General features: G+C 38.6%; 1 protein-coding gene across 7 annotated transcripts in view; it reads left to right on the forward strand.

Moving 5' to 3' along the window:
- RERE (arginine-glutamic acid dipeptide repeats) overlaps positions 1-19,807 on the forward strand; it is a 346,780-nt gene that overhangs the window by 195,280 nt on the left and 131,693 nt on the right. For all 7 annotated transcript variants that reach the window (XM_081143853.1, XM_081143854.1, XM_081143855.1 and 4 more), the window contains 3 exons: positions 2,163-2,268; positions 3,625-3,721; positions 12,858-12,962. In XM_081143853.1, the coding sequence (XP_080999979.1) occupies positions 2,163-2,268; positions 3,625-3,721; positions 12,858-12,962 (308 nt within the window). The remainder of the gene's footprint in view (positions 1-2,162; positions 2,269-3,624; positions 3,722-12,857; positions 12,963-19,807) is intronic.

Raw genomic sequence — 19,807 nt, forward strand, 5'->3', positions numbered from 1 at the left:
TGGCCAGGGACACTGCTCACCATCTCATAGTGAACAGGACAGGTGTCCACACAGACTTAGCCGGACCAAATGGCAATAGTGCTGAGGTTGAGAAACCCTGTGTTAGGTAGTATTTTTACTTAAGCGAGTTTATCCGCAAGTGCCACCAGACAGACTCTGTCCCTTCCCCTGGTTTGTTTGTTTCCATGATGAGTGCTCTCATCCTGGTCCTGCTGTTACCTTGCTTAGGAATGAAACTGTAGCTTTCTAGCTGCTCTTCTGTGTTTTGTGCCTCGCTGCTTATGGATTTGGTCAGCAGTGGGGCTAGTAGACCCCATTTGTCCCAGAGAGTTAGAAGCCCACTGAAGGCCAAACTACAGGCAGGATTCAGGTTCTTTTCAGCATCATGCAGAACATTTTCCTGTGCTACATGCAGGTATACCATGTGCATCTGGATGTGTTGTATTTTCTCTTTCTTTGTATCTTTCTCGGCTCTCATCCTTTGCCTAGAAAGAATTCCATTGAAATCTTTCCCATTTTTTCCCAGGTCACATTTTACTTCCTTCATAATTCCCTTGCTGAAAGTAATTGCTCTTCTCCATGAGCTCCTGTATGTAACATTTAGTCTTATTATTTAACACTGGTTTGTGCTCGTCTTCCCACCTGCAGTATAAACTGTGGAATATAAAGTGCAAAATGGATAAAAACTAAAAAGTATCCATTATGTAGGATTATTCTTTGTATATAAGCTATGTTACTGAGACCAGTAATGCTGCTGTTTATTTAAGCCTGTCTATTTAACACGGTGAATTGCAAAGGAAGAATCTTGATGTTTATGGTGTTTATTGAGGAATAGATTTCTTCACATTTGGGTTGTGTCGAGACTTTAGGCAGTTTTTTTCTTTCTGTTTCTTTAAATGGCTTAAGTATTTTAGCAAAGGTTTTTTTTGTCTTTTTTTGTTGTTTTAAGCCTTCCTGGCTTTTCAGTGAAGAATATACACACACACACACACACACACACACACACACACACACACACACACACACACACACATATATATCTCATGTAAGCAGAGAGCACCCACTTCACTAAAGAAGGTTCCTTTGACACTTGAGGATTTAGCTGTCTCCATAAATGTGAGACACTCTCAGATTCAGTCCTCGTGCATTTTTGACCTGCGGGCTTGTGATGAGCAGGTGGAAGCTGCTAAGAGTGATACTGCATTCACTCTGGGGGAGTCCCTAAGGCCCTCGCCTGCGTTGGAAACTATTTGATGAGGCCCCGAGAAGCCTTAGTGCGCTGGCATGTTGAGATATCTCACAGCCGGGGACACAGAGATGTTTCATGTACCTCATGGTGTAGCCCTCACAGCCTTCAGATGGAAGGACAGTGTTTGACCCCCTGTTCTTTGAAGGAACCAGGCACAAATGAACTTTTAGGGACAATACATTAAGTGTCCCACAAACATTTACGAGACTCCGATCATCATAGAGCTTTTCCTCATTCACAAATATTTATATACAAGGTACACTGTTCTCTGGGAATGCTAAGGTAAATAAGATGGGGTCCATGCTGCATGGACTCGGCACCTTCATCACCACCCGTAGCTGGCTGTGCTGTCTGTCAGGCAGCAATAACTGCAAATGAAGTGGTGGGAAAGTGGAGGGAGGATGCTTCTCGGTTTGGGTGATTGGCAGACCCTGGAGAGGCAGCTGCACCAGGCCTCACTGGGCACATGCTTCCCAACTTACTGTCCTTAACGGCATCACAGTGGTTTTAAATATTTATAAATAACGCAGTTGATAAGTATTTACCAAAATGATTAAAAATTAGGAGAGGAGAATGTATTCATGTAGAACTGTGTAGTTAATGCCAAATAAAAAATATGTAACATCGAATGAATTCATCAAACTGGGGAGACTTATAGATGTAAGTTTGGTGTCCTTTGTTTCCCGAAATAAGCAACTTTGAGGGATCGGGTTGGAGAAGTACTGTGGCTGAGATTTAAAAAAATAAAATTTAACCTCATAATTGACTTTTGATTTTGTGTGGTCCTGGTGGTAATTGTGTGTCTCCCTCTCTGCCTGTCCACCTGTTTCCAGGGCCTTTAGTTCATGGGTATGGTATGCAGCTGTGGGCACCTGAAATCCTGTTCCTAATGCTGTTAGATTTTCCTTTGCAGAGTAAGAGGGACCACCTACTCATGAACGTCAAATGGTACTACCGTCAGTCTGAAGTTCCAGATTCTGTGTATCAGCATTTGGTTCAGGATCGACATAATGAAAATGGTAAATATGCCCTTGTGGTTTGCTTCTTACACTTTCTTAGCTTTGGGCAAAGTTCTTTCTAAAAACATTCATTAAATGGAGATTACCACTGTGAAAATTTTTTTCTAAAATAGCTTCTTATAAATGAGGACGTTATTGGAACGTTCCTATTTTGCTGAGTACTTTCATTATTTTTGCCTTAAAAAAGAAACAACCTGAGCATGTGCTAATGGCGTCTTCCTCTTAAACTTGGAATAGAGATAGGTCTTGTTTTGGAAATGACAGTAATTCCATTTTTTCTTTCTTTTTCTCACCTAATGATGAGCTAGTAATACTTAAAACCCTACAGGATTGTATTTTATTTCTTGTCTCTTTTTCAACATTCTGTATCATTGAACTTCTCTGTATTCAGGGTTTGAACTTCAGTTTCAAAGCAAAGCCTTCCTGAATGTTTCAGAATTCAGCTTGCATCTTGACTTTCAGAACAATAGAAGGTTGTTCGGAGCATCTTCTGATTTTTCTTCCTCTGGCACTGTAATTTCTACCCAGTAACTTTATTGACACATGAGATATGTACATAAAATGTATATTGTGTATTACATTTGTTCAGATGTATAATAGCTCCTTTTTATTGATTTCTTTGAGAGGTACTAGGCCTCATGATAGCTGATTCACACTTGTTACCCATTAATTAGCGGTCTCTCCCCACTTCCAGATGAGGAAATGGAGGCTTAGCAATGCTGAGGAAGTTCCCAAGGCCACATATCTTCTAAGTGGCAGCCCCTGGGCAGGGATCCAGCTCTGTCCCTGATGTCTGTGCCCTTCACTCTTCACACTACTTTTGGTGCTAGGTTTTAATTCCACAAGCCATCGTCAAAAATAGTTTTGAAGAAAGTTTTGATAGAATGATCTTCTTTCATATCTTACTACTTTTTTTCTCCTCTGAAACTATAAAAATTTCTGTTAAAGCAGTTAAAGTATGTTTTGTTATTAAATACACTAACTTGAATATTCTTTCCAACGGAAACTGTGATTTCACTCCTTCCTGGACTATTTAGCAATAAAAATATGGACAGGATAGCTAAATATTTAGTAGTTTACCAGTTGCTAAAATGTGATAGTTGTTTTTTCCCCTTTTTAAAAAAAAAAAATTTTGTGCTTAATGCATTTCAGCAGACTGTGGGCCTAAGCAAAGGGTATAACACACCCTGCTCCACACTATCCCTCCTTTGTGTTTTGCTGACTAGGCCTGCTTATTTATTTATTGTGCTTTCTTTAGTGGGAGGCAACCGTGAAAGAAAAATTTTACAAAATTTTCCTAATTGTTTTGGGAAACTCAATTTTAATATACTCTTAATGAATTAATTTTTTTTACAGACTCTGGAAGAGAACTTGTCATTACAGACCCAGTTATCAAGAACCGAGAGCTCTTCATTTCTGATTATGTAGACACCTACCATGCTGCTGCCCTCAGGTAAGTGCAAGGGTGTTGGTCTTCCTGCAAAGGGGAGTCACCCAGCATGGGAGGCTAAGCTATACTCATCTCTTTCAGTAACCAAGATAGTAATCAGATTACTCCTGTGGTCTCTGGACACCAGCAGTCCCGTGTTAACTCTGTTTTATTGGGGTTTTGGAGGTTGCCTATATTTCCGCTAATGTGTATGCATAGGGTGGGGGTGAGGTCTGGGGTTTGTTTTGTTTCGGTTTTGGGTTTTTTCCCTATTTCATTTTTCACACCTTCTCTATAGTTTTTTATCTTTATCTCCTTGAAAATTACTACTCTGCTATTGGTCACTAAAGTATTGAGGGTGAAGTGTTGTGATGGTCTGCAGATTATTTCCTAAAGAGTCAGTCACTGCCACTAGAAAGGACAGGTAAAGAAATGGAAGAAACAGATATGGCGGCATGTAATTATTCATCCAGGCAGTTTGTAGGATTTTCATTGCCTGTTCTTTCAATTTTCTGTATGTATGAACAATTTTCTACTAAAAAGCGTGGGGTGGGTAGAATATGTTGAAGACTTTATTCTGAGGTAGAAGACAACATTGCAAGCTTCCCTTAGTGTCGTAGTTAATTATGCCGAAAAGTGACCATGAGCCCCTGCTTGGAGCCCTTTGATATTAAGAAAAGGCTACACATATCCTGGCATATTTTATGTATGAGTGGAAGACCTTGGGCTTCCTTAGTGGTAGAATAAGTAAGGCAAGTACTAACTTTCCCCACTGGAAATAATAAAGAGGTGGAGGAGCTACCGGTTTGTTACAGAACACGGCTTTCCCAGAAGGGCCACAGGGATATGCTGGCTTTTAACTTAACTACAGTGAGATACAATAATTCCGCTATTATGTTGCTCAGATGGTATTCAATAAAGCCATCTGGAGTCTCTCGTGCAAAGCCACATAGCTAAAGCCAATTATTTCAAGGCAAATTAGTACAACTTTTAATATAGGGCAGGTTTTGGCAAACTTTGGGGGCAGATAATCTTTCATATGGTCTCTGTTGCAACTACTCAGCTCAGCCATTGTAGCACAAAAGCCACAGGCAACATGAATGAGGTGGCTTTACTCCAATAAAACTTTATTTATGGACACTGAAGTCTGAATTTAATTTAATTTCCACATGTCAGGAGGTATATTCTTCTTTTGATTTCTTTTTTTGCCATTTAAAAATATAAAAGCCATTCATAGTTCTTGGGTTCTACAGAAGCAGGCATTGGGCCAGAGTTTGCCAAACCCTGCTGTAAGGGCAGAAGTGTGCGTGGTTAGAGTTGGTTTCCTGTGGGTCTTCGTAGATGAATCTGGAGAATTTCCGTGGTGTTTTATAAACTTCTTCCAGAAATCCCAGAGGCTTTTTATGTCTTTGTGGCAGTGGCTGGTGGATCTTAAACTTGCATGCCGAACAAAGCAAGTTAATGCAATTTGGATAGATTGGTGGAACCATTAAATTGTTAGCTAAGACAGGTAGCTTGGTCCTGGGGTTATTTCTTATCCTGCTCTGCATCTTTCCCCTCCTCTCCCATCTTGTTTCATTGGTGGAGAGAATGATTTCAAGCAATTTAGAGTTGAAGTGAAAACAAGTAAATATATGAGATAGATATGTAACTCTGGTTACTCAACATGTTTTCACGTAATTGCTCAAAATGACTATTTGAGTATTTATCAGAAGCTATTCAGATTTGTAGAGTCTTTTTATACAATATTAGCATTTTCAGAAGAAACAGTTGTCCCAGATAATTCCAGCTGGACCCAGATGAATATGAGGAGGTTCATAATCAGATATATTTCTGGAGATGTGTAATTGTATAGGTCACTACCCCTCCCCTGGCCACCAAGGGCTGGAGGCTAAAGTGGTAGTTCTTACCTTTTCACTGTGTATGCGACTAGAATGCTTATTGATCAGTTTTTTCCTCAGTGTTTCCTTTAAAGGGCCATAAAGTAGTTTCATAAAGCTGCCATCTTAAATTTCATTTTGTTAGCTTCAAATAGAGCATCTTTTATGTCACTTAACAACTTTTTTCTTTCAAAGATACTAGATGATAGTGGTCGCATAGTTTTGGAAATATCTGGCCTAGTAGGTGCTCAGTAAATATTTGTGAGTGTATTGACATTTGTCCGCATCTGGAGCTCACCTGTGTGGGCCTCACTGCATAGCAGTCTTCCCGGTTGTCAGTGGCATGGTGCTCACTGTGACATCATTCAATTCGACAGAAGCAGAATTGAATGGCAGTGCCCCCAGGAATTTCTATTTATACCTTTTCTCTTCATTAAAGCTAGATTACTTTCATTTTAATTTTAAAATGACTGTGTTGGGGGGGATTGGGGGAAGATTAAGCTTTTTCTTCCAATTTTTTCCTTTATCTACAGAAATATTTTTTCTTTCTGTAGATATAAAGCAGTGCTGCCAAAAGTAAATTTAATTTTGAAAGAGAGACAAATAGATGGCTATGGACAGAAATGAAGAAAGACTGATAGTGTTAGCACTGTTCTTCTCGAAGACCAAAGTGCTCAGCTGCAGTGCTGGGCTCGCAGCAACTCGGGGCCACTGGCCATCCTGTTCACTCAGAAGGAAACCGAGCTAGAACCTCTTTCAGGGCAGTGCTGGGGCTGGGTTATAAGGGGAGAGAGCTGTGTCCTTTAGCCATTGTGAATCAGAAGGAAAACGGATTCCTCAGCGACCTCTTCTGTGTAAACTGAGGTGGGAGCATTTCCCTGCCCAAAGTAGGCTTGTTTCTGGAGGAGTCCGTGAGGTCTTCACAGTTGTAGAAACCTGCGTGGAGGTCCTATATCACTGCTCTGCTGCTGCTCTGGATTCTCGCCTGGGCTGCCCCTCACCCCACCTTTCCAGCTAAGTTTCTACAACTCTTTTCATTTATCAATAACCATATAGTAAAGTTAGTATCTTGAGTAGAGTATTTTGAGTTCTCTTTATTTCCAGGTAAGTGTTTTTGGCTGGCCCTGGTGTAACAGAAGAAGCACCACATTGAAATTGGACTTCAGTTTGAATCCTGGCTCTGCCACATAGTTTTCTGACCAAGGCCAAGTTTGTTAACATTTGAGCCTGCCTTTTGACCAACATATTCAGGGTCACAGGATTAAGTGACAGAACCCTGCACCAAATACACATCTGGTTCTATATTCATTAGATAAGGTGTGTAAGAAAGTCTCTCTCAGAGTGTCTCATACTCTAGCATGAGTAGTGCTTATGCTCATTGAATCTGAATTGGGTTCTTTTTTTTAAATATATCTTTATTGATTTCAGAGAGAGGAGAGGGAGAGAGAATAGAAACATCAGTGATGAGAGAGTCATTGATCGGCTGCATGCCCCCGACTTGGGATCGAGCCTGCAACCTGGGCATGTGCCCTGACCGGGAATCGAACCCCAACTGCCTGGATCCTAGGTTGACGTTCAATCGCTGAGCCACGCCCGGCCGGGCTGAATTGGGTTCTTAAAAGCAAAAAAGAAGAAAAGAAAAAGTGAAATTAAATTTAAGTGAAATTAAAGCATCGAGTTATTGATGTTACAATTACTCAGCATCCACTTATTTTAGTTTTTTGTGGCTTATTGGATGGGTTAATTGGCTACAGACTACTTCAGGCCTGGGGAGAAGAGTTGAGCTCAGGAGCTGTCTCTAGGTGCTCCAGGAACAAGCAGGTAAACCTGTTCCCAGGATGAGCAGATACATTTTATTAAACTAAGTAAAAATTGTAGCTTGCAGTTTCTTTTCCATGTTACTTTATTTACCCTAAGGATAATGCTTTATTGATGGCCGAAGGATCTAGAGTGATTGCTTTGTGATTGGACTGTGGACTGTCACCTGGGCAGTGCTGTCAGGTTTACTGTCTGTACACATGCAACAGTGAATTCTCCAACACTGATTGTGGGGGCAGCATAGGAGAGCATGCCTGTCTCATCAGCTTTAGGGCTCTTTTGCAACTTTCTGATTATCTGCTTTCTACTTCAAGTAATTGTTAGGGAAAAAATATCCTGAAGTAGGTCAGATTACAAACTATCATCTTACTAGGAATTCATATTATAGGAATATGTTTTAGAGTACATTTTCTGGAAGCCCAGGGCCAAGAAACCCTAAACTAGTTGTTTAATTTCCCTCTTTTCATCCCAAATTAATTTATCTCCTTACTTTATATGGTCAGCCAGGATCATATATATACATATCTATATATAGTGATTGAAACATCTGTGTATAATTCCCCAACCATCCCATAACACTTACAAAATTCCTTTAGCTCCTGCAAGTTCTTAAGGAATTTCATGATCCCTCAAAGGCCTTAGTTTTGTAGTTTAAGATTCATTTCCTGGTTTTAATCTATTCTTGTTTTCATAAGTGAAAGAGCTTCAACGCACAACGATTTTATTGTTTTGTCTGTACGTGCTCAGTACTTTGTTAGACACCATAACTTATCAGTCCCTTATTCGTTCATCATTTCACACGTTATTGAGCCACCTGTAGTGGAAGGACTCTATAGGCACTGGGGACACCTAACCTAGTAACTCTCTCTGCCCTTGAATACCTCGTGGTCTTTTAAAAATTCTTTTATTTGAAGCCACTCTTAGACACACAGGAAACTTATAAGAACTGAGTTTTCATATATCCCTTCCCCAGTGTTAACAGAAAAGAGGCTTAAAAAAATCTGACGCCTGTCATTAATCAAATGGCTTACGATAGACAACATACTGACTCTGTCTCAAAATCTCTTCCCCCCTTTATTTTCGGGTAAGAGTGAAATACCTGTAAACACACATGCTACTATAAACATCCTGTTATTTTCACCAGTTTCTCTGAGGTTTGCGTGTGCCTGGGGATATATGAAGACTTTCCCAGTTTGGGGTAGTTTTTGAGGGAATGAATTTCTGGGCCACGGTTTCCATTTGTTTTCTTTCCTTGCATAAGGCGGTTCTTTTGTCTCTCCGTCATTGCCTTCAGATGGCCACCTCCCACTAGCCAGAGGACTCCAAATGGTACACTGCTCAAGGTGTAACTGTGGGCACCGCCCCAAAGGGCTACCCAGACAAGTCTTTTTCAGGAAGCCCTTGTTGCTGATCAGTCAAAGACCATACAGCCTGGGGCTTTCCTGTCTTTGGCCATGTTTCTGTTAACAGTGAAGTATCACTTTAGAAATAGTATACAGGACCTTAGGGGGTTCTGAAACCAGCTGCTTTAGCAGTGTGGGAGTGACGGCGATGTTCTCTTGCCAGTCTCTCCTGCATTCCACAAACACTGTCAAATGATGTACTGCTTTTAATATAGAGCACGATGAAAGGGAGACTCTGGAAAAAAAACATTTGAGTGCTTAACAATGGTACACATATACACACATTTTTAAATGTAAGCCCTTCTCTTCAGCAAGAGGTGCTATGAAAAATGCAGGGTGGGGAAGAGTAGGTTTATAGTTTGGAGTACATGAAACACAGTTTATTCTTGTATTGTTTTCCATACTAACAACTGTAAGCCTGCTTTTGTCCCACTCTGTATTTCAGAATGGATGCCAACCAGTCAGAGCCAACCGTAGTGACCTTTACCTGCTCATGTCCACCCTGTCTTCAGCTCTGCTCAGTACTCAGGGCTCAGTACAGGAGGGCTCATTAACTGGCAAAGATGACAACTTTAAATAAATAGCACAACCACATGCTAATGACTATCATTGTTTTATTTTTTTCCAGATACTTTTAAAATATACAGTAAAATGCAGATTTTAAGTTTACATTTTCATAATTTTGATAAATTTGACCCTAAACAAGGCATAGAAGAGCCCTACTGTCTGAGAAAATTTCCTTAATCTGCTTTCCACTCAAAACTTCCCACCCAGAAGCAACCACTTATTCTGTTTTCTCTTATCACAGATTATTTTTGCCTGTTCCAGAACTTCATATAAGTGGAATCATGCAGGATGTACTTTTTTGTGTGTCTGGTTTCTTTTACTCAATATTTTGGGGCATTTTTCCATATTATGCTGTTGTGTAGTATTTCCGTATACAAATACACAATGATTTGTTTACCCATTTCCTTGCTGGTGGACATTGGGGTTGCTTCAAGGCTCGTATGAATAAAGCTGTTATAAACAACAACAACAAAGAAGTGCAAAAAAGGGAGTAATAAAGATAAATGCAGAAGTATTAATGAGGAGAAAAATACCAGATCTAATTAATCAAATTCTTTTTAAAAACTAATATATTACTCATTAAAAAAATACATGATGACCAACTGGGATTTATTTCAGGATGCAAAGAAGGTTACTGTTGAGACTCTGTTAATACCATTTATCATGTTAATAAAGCTAAGGGGGGAAAAAACATATTTCTAAAGGCTCTGATTATGATACGATCAGCTCTAAAGCTAGTATCATATTTAATGGGGACACCTGAGAGGCATTTCCACTGGGACCAGGACCCAGGCAAGGATGCCCACTGTTTCTGCTTTCCACACTGTTAGAGGTACAGTGCAACTAAAGGTTGGGATAGGGTAGAAAAGTAAAGCCGTGTTTATCTGCAAATAACAGATAGCGTATCTGGAAAATTGCAGAGGGTCAGTGATTAAACTATATCAGATACTAAAGAATTCAGTCAGCCCAGCCAGGCGTGGCTCAGCGGCTGAGCATCGACCTAGGATCTAGGTGATCAGGGTTCGATTCCTGGTCAGGGCACATGCCCGGGTTGCGGGCTTGATCCCCAGTCGGGGGCATGCAGGAGGCAGCCGATCAATGACTCTCATCATTGATGTTTCTATCTCTCCCTCTCCCTCTCCTTTCCTCTCTCTGAAATCAATAAAGATATATTTTTTAAAAAAAGAATTCATTCAGTTAGCAGGCTGTAAAAATAACATAAAAAAATCAATGCCCTTCATATAATTAAATGGGAAGCATATAGAAGACATATAATTAATGGCAAAGTCCCGTTTATTAAAGTCGTCATTTATCAGATGATATCCTTCTATTTCTGCTGCTTTTATCTTTCCCTAAACCAGTTGGGTTGCCCTCCCCAGGGAACGTTTGGCAGTCCCGTTAACTATTTTTGGTTGTCACAGTGATTCTGAGGACGGTGCTGTCAGGTAGAGGCCAGGAGTGCTGCTAAATACAGGACAGCCCCTGACGACAAGATGTCAGCAGTGCTGAGACTGAGAAACTCCGTCTTAAACATACTGGTTTCTAATGCCTGTGTTTAGAATTGTGGGTTGGTAGGTTTTTATATTTTTAATTAATACAGTAATTAATTACTCAAGTTTAAGGGTAAACAAATTTGAGAAATAACAAAGAATAAAAGAAGAATCAGTTTCCTTTTGTAATGGACAGTGACGGTGAAAATAACTTGCTGTACATAGCACTGAATAATAAACAGTTTCATAGACTTCTTGTTTGATCTTAATACTTTTATGATAGGTGCAATAGGTATTTTTATCCCTATTTAACTGATAAAGGAATTTATGTATTTCTTCTTGGCTTTGGGGGCTAAATCACTTCAGATAGGTGCATAGTAAGTTGCAGAGTGAGTGCATTCTTCATCAGTGAAAGTGATCTTACCCACTTTTTCTTAATTCCAGATAAATACTGGAGGTATGGGTCCTGGGCCTGGAGTGTTGATACTTAGTTATACCTACAAGTCAGTGCTTCTAATAGAACTTTCTGCAATGATGGAAATGTATAAATCTGTGCTGTTCAGTATGGTCGCTGTTAGTCACATGTAGTTATTTAAGTATATATTAAGGTTAAATAAAATTTAAAACTTTCTTCTCTCCCATTGTACCACCCACATTTCAAGTGTTCAGTAGCCCTGCATTATCTTCTAATCAGTCATTCCTAACGGAACTTTAGTAAATCAATGGAATTTTTATTTAATTTAAAAAATGGAAATTATTGAAGCCCATTGTAGCTTCTGCCCGTTACTGAGGCTTTGGTCGGTTACTTAAACCCTGTGGGGAAAGAGGACATTGCTTTTTCATTGGTAGAAGTGAATGAATGTCCATTCCTATGAGGATATCCCTCAACCAGTTTCTTTCACTAACACCTTGGTTATTAGCTGGTATGTATGTTGTTAACGTCCAGCTCATGGAGTTCTGGAGTGGAACGCCTGGCCAAGCAGAGGGAGGTCACGTCCCTGGAAGTACCCTGCCGCACTCTGGATGGGCTTCTGGTCCCCCCTTTCCACCTACTTTAACATGGCCTTTAGCTTCCACTTGGTATTAAATTTACCACCGAGAGCTGAGCTTCTTAACATCTCCCTGCCTTCTAGGAAGCAAACCTTCCTACCTTCTAGCTTTTAGGAAATTATCTCAACGTGTGTGTGTGTGCACATGTGTAGGAGGAAGGCGGGCCCTGCTGCGTGGTGTAATGTTTACGACATTTCCATTTGGAGCATGGAAACACAGCTTAAGGAGTTCTGCAGGACTGCAGTTTTCAGCTATATTGTGGTTTAACTTTTGTAGTAGATGAACCTGGAAACCTTACTACTTGTCATTGCAATATTTCCATGGGAAAGTGCTTTCCAACTTACAGTCATTTAACGTTACTTAAAAATTTGGGAAGTTTTTGTTTGTATATTAGAACCCATCTATATATTTAAAAAGTTAAAATTGCTCTGTTTTAATTTTCAAGTCAGTTTATTTCTTGTACTTTAAAAGAGAAAAAAATAAATTTAACAGTTATACATTCTGCCCGTCGTAAGGTAGCAGGAAGAAAAGTCCCATTTTCCTTTGATGATGTAGCAGGGCTTTAGAGGGATATTTTTGTAATTTAACTGTGGTTTTAATTTCCTCCCGTCATTTCTAGTTTAATATTCTTTCATTATAGGTCTGTCCTCAATATATCTTTGTGGTTTAATTTTACTCTATGACTAAAATGCTGAGATAAAAGCAGTTAAGTTGTAAAGTTGTAGGTTAAAGCAGTCATGAAACAAAAACATATATAATATTGGATATTTTATTCTTTGGGAAACTCCCATTTTTCTGACTAGATAATTATGGAGTTTGTAGCTATATTCTACATGCTCTTTGAGTAATGTGGATTTAGTTATATCTTCCACACCTGTACCCCTCCAATAGTATTTTGGTTTGCAAAGCAATTGAGGATATTACTAATGTATTTTTGTTTGTTTATTTTCAGAGGGAAGTGTAACATCTCCCATTTTTCTGACATATTTGCTGCTAGAGAGTTTAAAGCCCGAGTGGATTCATTTTTCTACATCTTAGGCTATAACCCTGAGACAAGGTAAGTGAGTCACTTGGGCCCACTCAGTGAGAACTTCTGCTTTTCTCACTGTGTGTGTGTGTGTGCGTGCGCATGCACATCTGGGTATATACTAATAAGACAAAAATTAAAAAAAGACTCCAAAATCCTATAGTAAACCTCTTTGGAAGGAGTTGGAATTAATGTCTTTTGTGCCTAAAGCAGCTTTGGTGTGTTCTTACTAAAAAAAGGAAACATGAGAAAATTTGGGTTTAGAGAGGGCAAGATAAAGACATATGTTTATTTTATCTGTTTGAACTTACTATGAATTGGCACCTTTCATGATGCCGTATTGAAAACACTAGGACTTTATGGAAAGTTCTACAAATATAAGGATTTAGAAAGAAATAAAAGATGCTTGGCTCCAGGAAGTTAGTGGAAGAACTACATTAAGTGTTAATAGCAAGATAGGTAATCACCTTACGGAAAACCTTCTCCTAGAGGATGCTGAGAAATACGTAAAATTTAGAATGTTGATGTTAAGCCAGTCAACCTGGGGTTAATAAAGGCGCTGTTTTCTTTGCTGTGGTTGTAAGAGGCTGCATAAAGCTCTCTTGGGGCATGTATATTAGTGTGTCTATAAATGCACTAGAAACAGCTATAGTGGTAATAGTGTAATGGTCACCTTTTTTTCTTTAGAAAACAGTGAATTTGAGCTTTTATTTTCTTTTTTGAAGTTTGCTCTGTTCCAATGTGACAAAGAAGCTGATCAATGGTGATATTGCAGAAGCGTCTTATATTTTGAAATGCTTATTTATATATGCATACATTGACCTCCTGGTCGTGTCTTCCTGTTGCCCAGATGAAGTGGGGAACAGTTGAACTTGGGTTTCTGTCTGGATACAAAGGAGGATGTTACTTCAGTGATGTCATGTTTATTTAACTATTTGGTAAATAGTTGTCCTGTTGCACAAGCTTGATTGTATTAGTAAATTAACTGTATCACTTTTGTGTTTTCAGTGTTTAGCTCTTAAGTTTATTACAACCAACCAAATTATGTTTTACTAGTATTGGTCATACATCTGTGTTTGCTGAATGTTTATTAAAGATGGTATGTAACTTACCGGTGTGAGCTAGAGATTCATGAGTTCCTGTCTCATTTTCATTGTGTCACGCCCTTTGTGAGAAGTTTGCTGGCAGTCACTCAGTGATACTGCCCATTTGTTTTAAAATGCAGGGTAGGTATGCAATAGGAGGATATTCTTGTGTCTCTCACCTGGAAAAGCAACACAGAATTTATGGGCCCTGCTTCCTGAGTCACCTGTGTTAGTGCTTTGACTTCCAAGCCACCATTTGCTCACCTCTGTGCTTCTGTTCCCCATGTCCAGCTTGTGCTTGGTATATTTTAAGTGCCCTAGGGGTGTTGGATGAATTGAAGTGAAAAAATATTTGTATGTCTACTTGTAAGTAAAGTTTGTGGCAGATCTCAAACTTCTCACAAAGGGAGTGTAAAAAGTTGCATCAGTGGAGCCCGTGTGGCCCATTGCCCTGGCCCATTAGTTTCACCTGAACCACTTTAGACCTCTGAACTCGGGGTTGGGTATACAGTTCCCGAAGTTGCTCAGATGATCAAAAGAGTGTATGTGATTTAACAGACTATTTTTTAAAAAACCTGTTTTTTTCCACCTGATGATGCACAGCCCAGTCTTTAGAACGCTCAGGGTCTGTATCCTTGTAGAACTTGCCTCTGATACTGCTACTTCTGTCTTTGTTTCAAGTGTGTGAGGAATAGGGCTGTGTGATGAGCTGGTTTCTGGGTAGTACCCATTTGAATGGGTGGGACTAGCATGTAATCATGGTTGCATAGTGCTGTGTGCTGACTCGTCGTGCCCTGAGGCCTTTGGAGAGGAAATGTCCCCCCGTGGTAATAATCCTGGTAGGTAGCTCGTGTATCGTCGGTAAGACCAATGGAAGGTAAAGGCTGATGATCCTGTGATTGCAAACTTTGCTGACCATTCCCCTCCCCGTAAGTAATCCAGAAACTGCTCAAAGTGAGCAGTTGAAACTGAAGCTTTAGAATTATTTCTCACAACAAATTTTCTGATAGTAGTTAAAAGTTGATTTATGTAATTTTCCTTAACTTATTTAGCATATTAACAAGCACTGAAAGTTTGAAAATTTTTTTTTCAGGTTTATTGTATAGGTCCATTTTAAACCTCAATTTTTGGCTACCTTTTAATTTTTTCCCTAATCTGGTTATTATATTTCTGAATGTTATGTCTTGTCAGGAACCTGGTTGTCCAGAACTTTTGGTTCTGATGGTATTAGTTTGTAGAACACATGCATGATGGGGGGGAACAGACTTGTCCATGCCTTTAAAATGTGAGAGATGCATAATCTCTTATCTTTAATTCTGAAATCTGAACACTGAAAAAAAATCAAAAGAATTTTATGCTAAGTTTGTTGCTGACACTCATTTGATGGTCACACTTGACTTGAACTGATACGAGGCTATTCTTAATTTCATTCATTTTGTGTGAGTATGTACAACTTGTACAGTAAAGTACTAGTGTGATAGGATAGTGATCATTCCTCAGACACTGTTGAGGTGTTGTTACATATTATATGATATATTCACTGTAGTACATTTCTAAAGCCCAAAAGTTCTGAATTCTGAAAATCCTCTGACCCTAAGGATCTTAACTAAGGGATTATAACACTATATTTTTGCTAGCCATGATGTTTAAGAAACAGAACTTAATTGGGCAAAAGAAAATTGGGGACAGATGTTTCTAGCTTCAAATAGGATACAAGCTACAAGCGGCTGACAAATGAGAGGCTTGCATCTAATACTGGCCTAAACTTTGAACCCTTAGGTAATTGGGCTTTGCTTTTGGAGTTTGTTTTGACATTTCTGCACTCAAGGAGTGTTCACTTTTGCTATGTGTACAAGATTCATCCCAAATTTACTTCTGTAGTCAGTATATTCTGACTCAGGGCAGTGAGTTAGGAGGGGAAGGAAGTAATGGTGAATAGAGTCCCAGAAAGAAAAAATGATAGTGGCCATTTGAGAGGAGATGCCTTTATCTTTAAATTATGAACCATGAACTTTCCCGAGGATCAGCCCATTTGTTTCCCCTTGCTAATAAGAGTTCTTCAGGTCCCCAAAGTGCATTTAGGGATAGCAAAGAAAACAGTTTAAAATGTAGCATTTTGTACTGATGGTCACTGATACATTGTCTTTCTCCTTTCTCCCCCAGCATGAAACATCTGATCATATTCTTGGTTCTTTGTTTTTTCAACATAAGTCTTCTCTTAGTAATCAGGTGAAAAACAAGCTGAGGGATCAGATCTGATCTTCTATCTTACCCAAGAGAGAATGTTCTTGATCACCTATGATCATCTGCAATCAGCTGTACCCTTTCCACTTTTCTTCTTCCAGGGAGGAGTTTCTTTTTTATTTTTATTATTTTAAAACAATAAAGAGACATAAGGATTATTATTGTTGTATTTAGTAGCAGTCATAAACAGAGGCATTTGCAAGGTCTTATATTTCTGACAATGGCAATAATGTTACTAATAACAGCTACAGTTAGTGAGCACTGTGTGCCCGACACTGCTCTGAGTGTGGTACCTGCATAATTCATTTTATTCTATTTTGTTTTGAAACAGTCTCAGTCTTACAGAACAGTTGCAAGTACACTAGAAGACGCTTTATTAACTGAACCATTTGAAAGTATGTTATCACCATGAGGCTATATCCCATTCTAATACTTTGTGTATTTCCTGTGAACAAGAGTATTTTCTGACATAACCACAATGCAGCCCTCAAAATTCAGGAAATTAACAATGAAATATTATTACCATGGATTTCTCAGACCCCGCTCAAATTTTATCAGTTTTCCCAATAAAGACCTTTATAACAAGCATTATAGATTCAGTTGTGATGTCTGTTTAGTCTCCTTCAATCTAGAAGTTTCTCAATCTTTTCTTTACTTTATGATGTTGGTACTTTTGAAGATTATAGGCTAATTATTTTGTAGACTGTCCCTCAGTTTGCATTTATGATGTTTCCTTATTATCAGATTGAGATCATCTGTCTTTGACAGGAATAGCACAGAAGTCTATGTTCTTTTTTCTGCCCCCTCTCAGGTAGTTCATAATTCTAGTTTGTCATATTGCTAGTAGTGCTCACTATGATCTGTTGACTAAGGTGTTGTCTGTCAGCTTTGCAACTGTAAAATTTCTTCTAATTAATGACCATTTTGTGGGAGTTTGCTTTGATACTGTATAGGTATCCTCTGCCTCATCAAACTTCCAACGTATTTATAGCAGGTGGATTAATGGTTTTCTGTTTTATTCAGTTGTTTATAATCTGTTAGTATCATTACTCATTTTTAGGTCAATTTATCACAGATTTTGGAGAATTATACTTAAAAATCAAGACTTTGTACTGGTGTGCCCAGTATTTTGTATCACTGCTCTCAGGCTTTTGCGTAAACAGAGCTAGGGGTGCGCACGCGTGTGTGTGTGTGTGTGTGTGTGTGTGTGTGTGTGTGTGAGAGAGAGAGAGAGAGAGAGAGAGCGCACACGCTTTCACGTCTATTTCTGTATCTTTGTGTATTCATGACTTCATACCAAATTCTCCAATTCTAATCCAGTATCACAGGATTTCTGCTAGCCCTGCCCCTGCCCATTTTTTTGTAATTCTCATCTTTAACAGTGAGAAAGCTTATTTCATTATCATTAATATCTTTACTTCCAATTTTCTATCATTGACTTTGCTCTTTCCCATACATGGATGGGTTTTGACATCTTTAGTTGATTTAGCATTCTATATTTCTCTTTGTTTTTAATATTTTTATTGATTTTTAAAGAGAGAGAGTGGTGGGGGGAAGAGAGAGAGAGAGAGAGAGAGACCGATGTGAGAGCAAAACATCCATCAGCTGCCTCATGCACGTCCCCTACCTGGAATGGAGCCCGCAACCTGGCATGTGCCCTGACCAGGAATGAAATTGGCAACCTTGGTGCACACCCAACCGACTGATCCACATCAGCCAAGGCTAGCATTCTATATTTCTTAGTGTGACCTTAAGGAATCAAATTTGTAGCATTTGATACTACACAGTTCAAAGTGCATCGGATTACATCTACTCCTACCATATAGTGAATGCTTACTCTGTGCTAGATCGTTTAATTTAATTCCCCTAATAGCTCAGTGAGGTTGGTACTATATTTTATAAATGAGGAAATTGATATTATATTAAATAACGGCCTAAGGCATACAGTCAGTAAACAGGAAACCCCAAGCCAATTTGACTCCAAAGCTTGTGCTCTTAACTTCTATGATTTCATTATAGATTGATTCATGTACAACTTAATTTTCTTCTAGCTGTGTTGGAAGATATTTTAGTTTTTCTAATGAAGAAAAAATATGTGCTCACTATAGAATAATTGGTCAGATAAACAAGTTAAAGAAGCAAACCAAAATAATACATAATTCTGTAACCCATATTTTGTTCTCCCTTGAATATACACTTATGTGTGTGTAGATATGTGTGTATTAAAATGTTAATTAAAATATTGTTTATGTATAATATACATACAATCATGCATTCCTTTATTAGTTTACTCTTCTGTTATAAACACAATACCATGCCATTAAACATTTTACAAAAATATTTGTAATGAACAATTTGTATACCATCAGAGGGATGTCTCATAATTTATCTATTCCCATATTTTGAACATTTATGGGTTTTCCAATATTTAACATTGTGACCATCTTTTTTCAATGTAACTCTTTATACTTCAGCTGAAAAGTGACAATCTAGAGCTCCTTTATTTCAGCTAATTTGGATTTGAGACATTTCAAGATTGAGTTCTTTTTTAGTGAAGTCACCTTTTCTACCTATCAGAGATGGAAGAAAGAAGCGGGTAAAAAATGCATGCCTCCTCCCTTAAGGACAGCTTCCATAACTCGTACAGGACACCCTTTTGTTCTTACTAGACCACAAAGAAAAGCAATAATTACACTCAGGCTTTACAGGTGGCTTCTCCCAGTGGTCCAGAATAGAGAAGATGGCGTACGTTCCCCGCGTCATTTTATGAGGCTGAAACCTTTATACCAAAGCCAGATAAAAAGTGCAATCCATAGGTCAGTCTTGTTTAACCGACATACGTGTAAAATGTTTAAATATAGTGTTAGAAAATGGAGTCTAGTAATGCGTTAAAAATATACTTGTGCACATTGGCTTTATAAAATACAAGAATGGTTTAATAATAATTTATTTGTTGACATATTTACCACTTCAAAATATTGAAGAAGAAAAAACATGCAGTCATCTTGATACAGAAAAAGCACTCGGTAAAACTTGATACCCTTTCAGTATTAGGGGGAAACTCTCAGCAAATTAACCGTAGAATGAAACTTCCTTATTCTGATGTCGTGCTTGCCAACAACGTAGAATAAGCACCACACTTAAAGGTAGAATGTTGGACGTATTTCATCTAAAGTCCAGAAATGAGGTAAGGATTCCATGTCCATTAAGACATGAAAGAGGAAATATGTAAGAATTGGGAATGAAGAAATGAACCTTTATGAGTACAGGGTAATAATTTTATCATAGAAGATCTGAGAAAACACAACCACATTGTCAAAACCGATGAGGTAAAGTAGTGTGCTTGCTGGATATAAGACCAGTATGTATAAAACTCAGTTCCATTTCCACACTAGGGACAATCAGAAAATAAAATTTAAACAAACCTGTCTGAAAGCTTCCTTTATTGATGTCAAATTAGTACTAATTAGAAGTCAAATAGAATACCTTTTTCCAACTGTTTTCCTCTGAGTTTCCTTAATTTTCATTGCTGCTTTTGCTTTACAA

Source organism: Miniopterus schreibersii (assembly GCF_964146895.1).
Source record: "Miniopterus schreibersii genome assembly, chromosome: 8".
NCBI lineage: Eukaryota > Metazoa > Chordata > Mammalia > Chiroptera > Miniopteridae > Miniopterus > Miniopterus schreibersii.